The sequence below is a fragment of the Rhea americana genome, unplaced genomic scaffold (assembly GCF_003343005.1).
Source record: "Rhea americana isolate MKP2758 unplaced genomic scaffold, rheAme1 scaffold_198, whole genome shotgun sequence".
Lineage (NCBI taxonomy): Eukaryota > Metazoa > Chordata > Aves > Rheiformes > Rheidae > Rhea > Rhea americana.
Window position 1 is genome coordinate 497,464 of NW_028186127.1, and position 12,999 is coordinate 510,462.

The following is a 12,999-nucleotide window of genomic DNA, read 5'->3' on the forward strand; positions in this document are numbered from 1 at the left end:
GCCTTTGACAAACAGAAAAATAAATACACTTGAGATGTAATAGAGTATGTCCTTATGGTTTCCCAATTCTTTCCTATTGTATGTTATTCACCCTGGCCAGCTCTTATTTCTGATTATTCTGCCTTTTTTTTTTTTTTTTTTAATTCAGAAACGTAGAAGCTGTAAGAAAAATATCTATTACTTAATGTGGTAAGATGGTTAATAATTCACTAGTTTGGCAATGGCCTGGTATTACTGGCACTTGCTTTTTGAACCGTTACCTACTAAGAAGTGAGTTTAGTAAATGAATATTTGTGGATACTGCAGAGGTTTGGGGTTAAATGTTAAACTTTTTTTTTTTCATTATGTTACAGGACGGGGAAAGAGGGTCAGCCCAGGGAATACTACACTTTGGATTCTATCTTGTTCCTGCTTAATAATGTACACCTTTCACACCCTGTTTATGTCCGTCGTGCTGCAGTAAGTAGACTATATGTTGGTTCTTTTTTAGTTGTTTGTGATGAGTGAGACAGGCATAGTTATTATCAGGAAATGATGGTAGCATTTAAGTGTCTGAATTTGGCTGGGGAAAGGGAACAAGATATACAATGGAGAGTGTGTATATGTTCGTGTGTGTGTATACATGTGTAAAAAAAATACGCTGATTTGCAAGGTTGTGACGAGTGAGGCGAGCATAGTTATTGTCAGGAAACAATGGTAGCGTTTAAGTGTCTGAATTTGGATGGGGAGAGGGAAAAAGATGTACAGTGAAGTGTATATGTGTATTTTTGTGTACATAAGCTCGTGTGTATGTACATGGCTAAAAAAAAACTTGCAAGTTTGAAATGAAGGAAGAAAAAGGCTGTCCTCCCCTTTAGTTTTATAGCAGATAACATATTTTTTTTTGTTTTGTGTAGCTGAGCATACTTTAGGAAATAATTGTATTTTTAAGCTGAGTGGCTGTGGTTGCTTGGGAGGTGGGACACCTGTGTTCCTGTCTCTGTATGAACGAACAGTTTTCAGTAAAAGTGAAACATCTTCAGAGAGGAACACTCTGAGGGAGCCTAATGTCAAGTCTGCTGTCTTTTCAGACTGAAAACATTCCTGTGGTAAGAAGACCTGATAGGAAAGACCTGCTGGCATACCTAAATGGGGAAACATGTGAGTAATATTTTCTGTTAACTTGGTTGCATAGTGCTTTCCCCTGCTTCGTATTTATGGGGCATATGAGGGTGGGTAAAGGAAAGGATGGTAAACAGCAGTCAGCTTTCAGCGTAACTGAATATATTGAGACTGCTCAGATGAAGCTACCTTTTATTTTTCATTTTGTTATATTTAACTGATTTTTTATGGCACTTGGATAGGAGTTGCATTCCTACATGCGGCTTTACAACTGAGCTGCTTATTTATTATTTAATAACACTTTTGTGTTAATATAGTCACACATTAGGATGCTCAGTGTTTTTCTTCCTTCCCTGCAGATTGTGGAAAACTTTTATCAATAATACATATATTTTGATGTGAGATAAATTCTTCAATATAGCAGAACATGTCAAATCATTGCGTTTCCAATTTTGCAATTTTTCCTAGTAGTCAGTAATCTTAAAATTTTTGTTACCAATAGTCAGAGAAAAGAATTTTCTCTGTGACTAGAGAAAAATATATATGRCTTACTGTTTTAAGTTGCTATGTTTTGTAGGTTTTCTTGGAATGTTTTAAAGTATGTTGGCATTTCACATTGTCGRTAATATAATAAAACAGCAGTAAGCTGTTTTTGTATTTTCAAAGGACCCTCAGGTTGTGTTTTTTCTAAAACCTGAATGAGCTGCTAGATCTTGATTCCAGATTATAAAGTAATTTTCCTTGACTCTGTTAGCTTCTGTGTGCAGTATACAGATCACAGAATCATTGACAAATTTGTTGGAAGGGAACACAGGAAGTCAACTGGTTCAAGCCTCTTTTCAAAGAAGGGTCAAATAACCCAGAGCAGCATGATCTAACTTCATATTCAGTTGAGTTCTGAATGTCTTCTGGTTCAGTGTTTGACCAGCCTCACTATGGATTTTTTTTTTCCAAATACCTAGTTGTAATATCCCTTGTTGCAGTCTGTCTGTTTCATATGTCATTTTATACTTAAACCTTTTTGTATTTAAATGAAATACTGTGTTTGATTACAGCAACGTCATCGAGTATAGACAGAAGTGCTCCACTTGAAATTGGTCTTCAGCGATCCACACAAGGTACAGTTTAACTGAAAAAAATAACCTTAAAGTATGTTTTATGAAAGYGTGCTACAATTTTCTATTTTTAACATTGTCTTTTTCTTGCAGTTAAAAGAGCAGCAGATGAAATATTAGCAGAAGCAAAGAAACCAAGAATAGAGGTAATGACAGTAACTCATCAGTGCAAATTTTAGGGGGAGGGAAATGATTATATTATTTATCTGTTTTTGTAGCAGTTCAGCTTAGCTACTTACTCTCTAGGTGCACACATTACATCTGTTAGTGTGTAAGTGAACTGTAAAGAGTTTGAATTCAAGAATTTCAGCCTCTGATTTAAACGTGAGAATCCTGCTTGCTAGAGATTTTAACATGTTAAGTGTATATGCTAGTATGACAGGGAAAAGCTTGGCCACGTATATCTGTAAGCACCTGTAAGTCAGACTGCATTTGTATACTACACATGTAGTTGGAAATCTGTCTATTAAGAACTGTGTGATTGGAATCTAAATGCTATTTAATGACTAATTACTGTTATTTGCCATTCATAACTTGGCATTGTAAATGAAATGTTAGTTTTAGCTCTGTCATTGGATATTTCTTATTTTACCAGTTATTTTAGGGTTTTTTGTAGCAGTATAAGAAACTGTTGTCTTTATGATTACGGTTATCTGATACTATGTGTTAGTAATTAGTTTAACAGTATATTTGCACAAGTACCGCTTAATAAAAGCAATGTGYCTTGTTATTACACATATGTTGTTATACTCATCCAGTTAAGTCTCCTCTGTCAATTACTATAAATCTGCGTGTATATATTTCAGGGTAGTGAAGATTTGGTCTTAGAAGAGGAATTATAGAAAATACATAAATACACTTGTTCTAGAGTTGGWTTTGAACATTATTTGCACGTAGATATGGCTGCATAGCAATCCTAAGAACTAYGTGTTCTTAATGGTACATGGGCAGGTGATTGCTACAAGAGACTACTGGATGATCTCAAGTTCTTCATTACCCTATGTGGTTGTGATGCTAATATGTTTTGAAACTGCAGTTYTCCAACATATGGCCATCTTTTGTTCCTTTACTGCTTTGCCAGCTCAGTCTCTTTTTTTTTAATAAGCTGTTCAAAGATCATCTCACTGTAGAGATTCAAGGTCTCTCCTAATATATGACCATGACTGGTTTTGCTGCGCTTCAGCCTTTTCAAAGAGCTTTTTAGCAATAAGACAAATTTAATGCTGATTTAGATTTTTCTGGGAAGCAGAAACAGATTTTGTTGGGGAGCAAAACAAATTGAGTGCAAGGGGTCTCACCACTAGGAAGCTGAAATGATGACATAAAATTACATCTTTCTGTACTGATTTCTCTACCTGTCTATGTCTCTCAAACTCAGTTTGAGTAACTAGAGGCTTTCTTACTTGTGACTGTCCCCCCTTTTTTTTAATGTACATTGGGAATGTCACTTATAAAACTTCTGCATTAAGATATAACAGTCCTAGGCAATTTTTTCCTTAAAAATATCATTGATTAAATATCTAGGCAAATCTGAGTGTCGGATAAGTTTACCTTAAATATATATGTGTGTGTGTATGTAATTTCCTACATAAATACATGCCTTGGTTGCCAGCTTAGTCCTCTGACTGTTTTCTTTTCTTTTGAAGTGTTGTCTGAACACGGCTTTTTGGAAGGGAGTGGTAGTTTCATTTTTATTATTCTAATTATACCTGGTGGTTCTTAGGAAATTTCCAATAGCTGCACAGTTAACACTAGTTTGTAGCTACAAAAATRCTTGGAAATAAAGATATCCCTTGCTTACCCAAAAAATTAAACTCTGAATACCTTTTTTTCTAGTTTTATTTATTTTATTAAAAAAGGAATGCACAAAAAATTAAACAGTATTGTTACTACTAGGATGAAGAGTGTGTGCGTCTTGACAAGGAGCGATTGGCAGCTCGATTGGAAGGACATAAAGAAGGTATCGTGCAAACAGAGCAGATCAGGTAGGAATATTTTTTCCTATAGATAGTATTTACTAATATTTACTTAAAGGGCTAGTTGCCTTTCCTTTTCCATTGTATCCATCCAGAATTCTATAGAGAATGACAACTGTCTTTTGGGTTATGTCTTCCCAAAGTCTGGCAGAGAGGAAATGGAATTATAGTAAGACCGTGTGGATGCTAAAAATTTTAAGCTTAGTGAGCGCTTAGTTGGTATCAGATAGTTAACTGTCAGCTGTGTAAGTTTAGAAGTCTAAGATAAAGCTAGTTGCTTAATTCCCATTGTGTTTCAGCTCTCAAAATGTGAAATAGGATTTGTACTTTCTGCAGTTAAGATGTATGAGTATGGATTAACTTTCTTCTTTGTTGTCACTAAATTTTGCAAATAACTAATTTCTCAAGATTGAGTTTTGTCTATCAAGTAAAATTTATTTCTTTTATGTAGGTGATGTAATGAATCCTTGTTTGCAGCTATATCAGGATTAAATTTATCAGTTAACTTTGTAACAATTAATGTGGCAAGTGTGTACAGAATATATAATTATACCTAACTGCATGATAAATAAATCTTTTGATTACCTTCCTGTCTGTCTCCTGTGTAGGCATACTTAAAAGCAAACTGCAAAAAGAGATCTGATTGCCACACTTGAGTAAAAGTCAAAAATATAGTGATCTATTCATTGTTTTGTGTAAAATAATTTGGATGCTAGTTTGAGTGTATCAAGTGTTTTGAGGTTTTTTTGCATACCAGATAATGCTGCAGTGAGAATTACTACATAGAACTACTTTGTTCTATACTTATTGACCTTTAATACAGGGTGTAAAAAACTGCCTTTTAAAAACTGCAGACAACACAGGCACTGARGCTGGGGTGTGTGCATGTCACTCATTACTGTATGTTTGGCAGCAACAAAAAGAAGTTCCTTTTCCAGTAGCTTAGCTACAGAAATGGAGTGCCTGRTAGCCAGTGCTACTTGTATTAATTTTTCAAGGTGATCTCAAAAAATCATGTAAAATTGGATTAGGTATGTGCACTGTTCAGTTGTTTTTATTCTTCAGCTCACCTGGAAAGGAATAGGGCTCACTGGCAATCAAATTCTGCTGTGTATACAATTAAAAGCAAACATAGGTAAAGATATTGCAGCCCTAGATTGAGCTGACCACCTCAAATACAGCTTAATGAGTGCAAAGTTACTACCATCTGTTGTTTGTTTGGCCTACATGCTCTGTTCTGGTAACACTGATCCCCCCCCCCCCCCAAAAAAAAAAAAAAAAAAAAAACTGCATTGCAGAACTTCAGCCAGAATTTAGACTAATGCTTTGCATGCATCACAGCAACCAGGGATTCATTGACTAGACAGAAGGTGGTAATCCACTATCAAAACAGGGAGCTCAAATTCAATTATTTTGTAAATGGAAGTGTTCATCCTCGTGCTTTAAATTTATAGTCTTCACTGCTGCTTGTTATAGTAGGGTTTTTTTAGTGCTCTATGGACTCTTGTTGTACACCTGTGTGGAGTCTTCTCTCAGAAAAACGGTTCTATTGTCTGAAATAGCACTGTCAGCTTACATGTAGTCTCTAAATGTATGTAAGGAGACTGTGTTATGATTTATGGCATRGCCATAAATTTTAAGTAGAAGGACACTCACAATTTCTTTTTCTGGAGATTTTTTTTGTGCTATTATTTAGTCTCTTCTGCTATTTTTGCTCGTTTAGGTCCTTGTCTGAGGCCATGTCTGTGGAAAAAATTGCTGCTATCAAAGCAAAAATCATGGCAAAGAAAAGATCCACTATCAAAACTGATCTGGATGATGACATAACTGCTCTTAAACAGAGAAGTTTTGTTGATGCTGAGGTGGATGTAACCAGAGATATTGTCAGCAGGGAGAGAGTATGGAGGACAAGAACTACAATCTTACAAAGCACAGGCAAGGTAATGTTCTATTTATGAAATTATTTTTATGAAGCAAATAAACTACCTCCCCCCCATTTCTGTATCTCTAGCCTGGTAACCACAGATGGTTGGGGGAATTACGCTTAGCGTGCTAGGCAAAGGTAAACTGGAGGGCTGTTGGCATACTGACAGAAGAGTTGGTTCTTAGCTTGCTGCAGTATGCCTAAAATACAGCCTAAAATACTTGCTTCGGCCATTTAAAAGAAACCAGATAATCACTTAATTCCTCTCAAACAAAGCTGGCTTGAGCTCGACAGTTGGGAAGGCTGTATGAAATAAGTGCCTGTAGGTTTAAAACAAACAAGAGAAATCAGTGAAAAGAGGGAGATCTAACAGGAGAAGTAGCAATATGCAAGCATTGGAGAAAAGTCCTAGGCTATTAAGCTGTAGAAAACACTGAAGAAGTAGGGAGAGAAAACAGTAAAATGAATAAAATTAGCAAATGTTAGAATAAGGCTTTTCTGGTTATTTTTCTTCCTTTGAGCTTCTTTAATTTGTGTCTTCAGCTCCTGCCTTGATTATATGCCATCTAGAACATGATTACAAGCACAAATGATGGCTTGCTTTCTTTAGATAGTTAGTCTTCCCCTATATTGTAGAGATATTTGGAACTAAGTTTCTTAAGGAAGCCATAAGTATTTTTAATTTCTGAAAGATTGCAAATGCCCTAATTGTGCCCTTTGCTTTCACTTCTTGTGTAAGTAGTACCACAGGAAAATTATGTTTAGAAGTAAATTAATTCCCAGGTTTTCCTTGCTGTATTTTTAGCATTAGTCATTTTCACAACTTAGTCTCATGGTCTTAGTGAGGAAATAAACATTCTTGAATTACAAGGTTATTACTAGGGATGTGGCATGTATCTTTCCCTGCATGCACAAACAGATGGACTGCTTTTGCTTTGAGTCTGAGAGGTTTGTGGTGATCTCACTGCTAAACAGTTGATGATAAATTGGTAAAAACCTCGAGCATCTTTGTCATACAAAATGTTTATATTGCAGGAGTCTTGGTGGCTTTTTTTCTTCCTGTAGTGAATTATATATGGAATTTGTATGTTTACATGTCTTCCAAGGAAGTCTTGCAAAGTTGATATGGAAAAAGTTGAGTATTCTGTCCTGGTATCCTTGTAATACTAGTGAGATGATCTAGTGCTTTAGGCAAAATCTAACATGAGCCTCTCGAACAGGGGAGAGGCAAAAGACAGGAGGTCATTTGTTCTTGGACTGTAGTGTGCAGTTACTTTGACTAGTTGGAGGAGTATAGTAGGCATGGCAGTGAATCTTTACTTCTTTTCACACAGGATTGTGGGAGCATTCTTGGTAGCGTGAACAGGAATTATCAAATTCAAGTGCTTCTATTTTTGTATAAGAAACATTGGGGCATGGGGGGAGGTTTGGAAAAGGCTTTGTGAAGACCCCATAGAAACTGTTTGGAAACTCAGGTCCATTCTCTCAAGTAGATGACTTATTTGATTGCTTCTTGTCTCATCTGAAGAACTTTAATCAAGGAAGCATGACATCCCCCAGCAAAAGCCATTTTGACTTTTCTGTATGATGTATTATTTGCTAATGTGCCTGCTAGTTCTTTTTATTGTAATTTCTCAGATTCTGCCTGATATAGATTTATTGGGAATCTGTTGAATCCTCCTGGAATATGTTCAAAAACAATGTTGACTTCAGCAGTAATATCCATACCGTATAATGTGTGATTGCGTCGTGTCTGAATTCTACCTTTGGAAGGCCTGAGTGAATGGTAATAAATTGTARCCCCCACCTTGCATGTTGCTTCGGTCTGACAGCTCCAGGTCACCATTTAACCCAGCTCCAGCTGAGGTTAAATGGTGGCGGATTTTTGKTGGGGTTTTTCCGCCCTACAGGAATGTTGAATTTGGGTGCGTTGATAACTGTTATTACAGAGTATTCAGCAGCTACATCTCAGAGTAGTCCTAAGGACTAAGAGAGGCTTTTCCTTTTATGACTTCTCTGGCCAGGTGCTCCTAGAAGCAATTGCTTATGATAGCTAAATAGTTAATCTCTGCATCACTTTCCTTCCTGACACTTAYCCAGTCCTGAAGGTAACTTCAGTCCCTCACAGTTACTGTGTTTTCTTTGGAAGTCTATCTGAAATCTATTATTTCTATTATCAAATCCCTGTTAAGATTTGATAGTTGGCAACATAGCCCTGATATTTTAATGATTTGGTATAGATTACTATTCAATATATTTGCCTTTTTTGACTCTAAGCTTTCTGTAATGCATAGCTCAGCTCCTTTATCTGCATGGCCCCCTTTGTTACTCTTATATGACTTGTACTCAAATATTGCAGTGATCCCTGGCTATCTCTGTCTTTTTCCTGGATTTCTGAGATCCCTGTTGTTTTTAAACCAGGCTTTTCAAAGCTAGGCACCTATCCTTTTTGTTTTAAAATTTCCAGAACTGGAATTTTTGTTGAGGCATTTTTTTGTGGTTTTCTGTCTGATTGTTAAGCATTTTTATCTTCTTTTGAAACAAGGGTTTGATTTAATCCCTAGTGAGTCATTCTGCACTGTCTGTTTTAAGCATCTGCTGGCCTTCCCCAAGACTTTAGTGTAGTCTTTTAGAGTTTATGAATAAAGTGACATTTTTATGTAATCACTTTTCAGATCCAAATTCCATTTGTTTAGTCTAAAGTTTTCCCTCCTACTATGGTAGCTTCATTGTTTAGAAGGGATTTTAATTTCAGGTTTGAATAAAGACGTGCAACATTGCTGTTTTGATGAGTCAGCTGATAGTCTAGCCAGTTTAAAATGTAGTCAGATTTCAAAAACAGTAGGAGAGCTTGATAGGAGAGCTGGTTCTGAATTCCCTTACTGTTCGTTCTGTTAACAGCCACAGTTGTTGGCGGCTTTAAGAAATTCATCTCTTCTATTTGGCCACACTCTTCACACAGTCCAATTCTCTTTGTTGATCTTGAAAACAAACACAAAAATTGGGGTCAGGAAATTGCTGTCTTCAGGCCTAATAGAGCTGTACATGCTGGGAGAAAGTAGTAGTACAGGTATAGCAAGCAGAGCTTAGAAAAGAAAGTGGAAGTTACTTAATCTGAGTTGATGTTTGGACTAGGTATTTTGCTACCGTACATAGTGCATTGTTTTTTTATAACCTTGCTTTATATTACATAAATTCGTAAGTAAGCGGTTAATGAACAGCTAATAGTTTAGGATGCTTATGTACGCAGTGTTGGAAGTATACGAATGAGTTCTTGATATTGCATTGCCATTGGCTGAAATCTGTTTCTAGGGCACAGGTGAAGTTTGTCTTGTAAGATTTTATGTATTTTAAATCAGTCTGAGCTGAAATGTTACCTGGTGAAGATACGTCAGATCCAGTGTTTACACTTAAACTGCAGATCGTAGGGAAGAATACTAGCAAAGACGTTTTCTGTAAGAACTTTATTGTCAGAACCTTTGTACATTGAAGCGGATACGTTCTCAGGTAGCTGAAGATTGAACCGGTACAGAGCATATTCACCATCAGAAGTGTTTGGAGTATTAAATTTTGAATTTTTGACTTGCAGGGGTTTCCCTTCTTGACTGGGTGCATGTTTTTAAATAAATAYCTGACCATTTTGTAAAACAAAACATTGAACATTGAGGAAGAACCTTTGTTTTGTGTTCAAACTGCAATTGATTACCTCCTTTCAACTGTTTCCCTTTATCTTTCCATCTATCCGTGGATGGATTTATTTATTTATTTATTTAAAATCTCTCATAGAGACTTCAGCAATCCTTTCTGAAGCAAACATCTTTTTGTTCCTTCTCTACTGTAAATACATTCATAGCACTTGAATTTATCCTGTAGGAACAAATGAGAGTAGTCTGTAGAAGTGTTAGCATTCACAGGAATATTTGYAAGAGGTCTTTTGTCTCAGTGACTTCTGATGTACTCAAATTAAAAGCCTGTCTTCCTGCAAGCTCAGGATTATTTCTCAGATAAGCAGCACGGTAATAGAAGAGGCTCGACTGAGCATGTTTTATTTGTGTAGCAAAATCTAGAACTGGAGACTTGGAAATGTTTATAAGACTTCAAGCAATATTCTCATGGCAATAGTGTGTACTGAACATTTCTGTTCTAAGATGTCATTTGTCCTTTTCTTTCTAGAGGTTACTGCTAATACTAAATTTGGGGAATATCACGTGATACTTTCTTGCAGGTGGAGGTGTATTAAATTTCCTTTAGTGAACTCTAACCCTGTGTACAGGAGAAAAAGTGTAATCCATGCCATCTAGCTTATGGCAAGGCTGAAAAGTCACACGACACAACCTTTCTGGGTTGTTTCAGCTGGTGAGCTGGAGCAAGTGCTGTGCATACTTTACATATGTGAGTACAGACACACACGTGTACGGGTCTAGGTATGTGGTGCAACTGCACAGGAGTTGTCCAGCTGCAGGATTTGTGGATCTCTTGGCCTCTTTTAAGACATCCCCAAATAGCTTCTCTGCTGGTTTCCCTGGGACTTCTGCCAGYCTTTCTAAGGTACAACAAGGCACTAGGAGTTTTGAGCGACCCATAAGGCATCTTAAATTATTGTATGCCTGAATGCATTCCAGGAAAATTGTCCATTTGGATCTGTACAATAGATAATTGCTGGTATTTTGTTTTACTTACGTGTTTGAATTGCCATTGTTGCCATTAGGGAAGTCTGCTCTTGTAAGGGGCTGAGGGACAGAACTTCAGAGTAGAGCTATAAAAATTAGATGTGGAAAATGTGAATTTGAGGTAAAAAAAAAAAAAAAACAATTGTAATGGAATTAGCTTTGCATAAGCTGGCAGAGTAATCAAATATGGACTCCTCATTCAGCTATCTGTTAATAACACAGTATTTATTTTAGTGTGTTAAAACTTGCTACAGGATCACAATTTTATCAAACTCATCCCTGTAGCTTAGTTTCATAATGCTTGAATTGTAAAAGACTTATCTTTTTGTCAATATGAAATTGTTTCTTTATGTACATTAACTTACTTGCTAGATCTAGGTTGAAGCAGAAGTCTCATTTATTACTTCTTGATGCTTCTTTTCTGCAGACTGTCAAATTTGAGTTTGTCTCAGTCTGCATTGTTAATCCTTTCCTTACTTAGTATTTACTTTCCATAAAAATTAAGAGAACATCTTGAGCTATGACTTTTTAAGGTTTAAAAAAAAAAAAAGATTCTTCTATCTTCTTTCTAATGAAGTAAGCCTAAGTGAAATAAAATGTTTATCTTCTGCCTTAAACTTGGCATTTTACATTCTATTTTATATTCTATTCATATTTATATTAGATTAGGTTATGTTAGCTGATATTTTTCTTAAGCCTTATTTTGAAAGCTTGGGAATCTTCCCTGTATTACAAAAAATAATTTGCTTCAATAAACAACTCTTGCGAGTGAACTCTTCGTCACTTTTCGGATTTAATATCTTTGGTTCTTATGTCATAATGTTCTGGCTATCTGTACTCATCTTTGGAGAAGAAGGCTGATGATACCCTGTGTGTTGTGAAAAGCGCATTATTTCAGAGGGGTTTAGACTCAGGCCTAACTTCATTTTAGAGAATATAATTGCAAATTGTATGTATTAAATACCATAACCTTGGGGAGGTGAGAGTGCGTACGGGTTTTTTTTCCCTGCTTTTGGAAACCTTGTTTGTGTGCATGGTGATGACTCTTCCTTTTTCCCAAAGGAATCTCATCTTCCTGGTAGGCAGTATTTCTAACTGTGTTATTTCTGCAATTAGTGTGTGCATATTTTTATTTTTGAAAAATTGAGGTTTTTTATTCATACCTATTTTAACAATATTTTTTAAAAAAGCTGCAGGAAAGATACTTTAAGGTTACTTTCTGTTCTTACCTTTGTTCCAAGATCTTTTGAGCATTCTTGTCAGCTAAGTCCTCTGTAAGGGCATTACAATTTATAGTTATCATAATATCAGTATAATTTTTTATATGTTCTTGTAACTGGAAAACTTTTCACTTAAAATAATAYTTATAGCAAGACTAATAGAGTATTTTAAACTCATCATTTGTGCCAGCTAAATTCTCTGAGAGAAAATTTTGGAAATTTCAAAGAAATTCTTTGATTGTGAAAGCAGTTTTTTATATGGACTCTAGGTGGCAGAATTGTTCTATGTTCCTGAAATCACAGTACTGGTGCGTTTAATAGCCAATTTGAAATGAGGAAGGCATGCCAAGTTAATAGAAACTACTCTCCTCATTAGTGCTCTCAAATGGAACAAGCGTATGGTTTTAAAATGGTTGTGCACAAATGTAATGGAAGGATATAGCTTATGTTCCAAAACTCTACTTTATTCACTTACTTACTAACCCTGGAAGACTGTTGTATTACTGCTAGAAAATAGTGATGTTTTGAATACAGCACATAAAGATGCGATCATGAAATTTTTATTGATTTTTAATAATACTGTATCTTGTTGAGCCTCAAATTTATCAGAAGGCTTGTAGAATAAAACTTTGTTGTCTGGATGAAAATTTCAGGTCCACTGTGAGGTAACTTCACCGTACTCGAGTACTTCTATGACTACATAAGAAATAGCATATGTAAAAGTATGCTGCATTTGTAGCAAAAATAATCTCAAATTACTTGGGGTTGCTTTSTTTGCAGGTTTTATACAATGATCTTTCTTCAGGATATTATGATGCTATTTTTTCAGACTTCTCTATTAGCCTTTATTCTTTTCAAGTTAAATACTTTGGATGTCTTCCATATAAACCCCTTTGCTATAAAAGTTAGTGAATAAGTTATAATAATGTGGAACAAATGAAGAGTGAAACTTACAGAAAATATATTCAGAAATACTTAGGGGTAATAGCTATA

The 12,999-nt window shown here is 35.7% G+C and overlaps 1 protein-coding gene across 1 annotated transcript in view; it reads left to right on the plus strand.

The window, feature by feature from the left end:
- Window positions 1–220: 220 nt before the first annotated feature.
- The window catches only part of CDC73 (cell division cycle 73), a 99,504-nt gene continuing 86,725 nt past the window's right edge, over window positions 221–12,999 (plus strand). Inside the window, exons 1-7 of the mRNA XM_085303182.1 lie at window positions 221–270; window positions 354–459; window positions 1,071–1,140; window positions 2,157–2,219; window positions 2,310–2,362; window positions 4,113–4,201; window positions 5,916–6,132. Coding sequence (XP_085159308.1) covers window positions 221–270; window positions 354–459; window positions 1,071–1,140; window positions 2,157–2,219; window positions 2,310–2,362; window positions 4,113–4,201; window positions 5,916–6,132 — 648 coding nt within the window. The remainder of the gene's footprint in view (window positions 271–353; window positions 460–1,070; window positions 1,141–2,156; window positions 2,220–2,309; window positions 2,363–4,112; window positions 4,202–5,915; window positions 6,133–12,999) is intronic.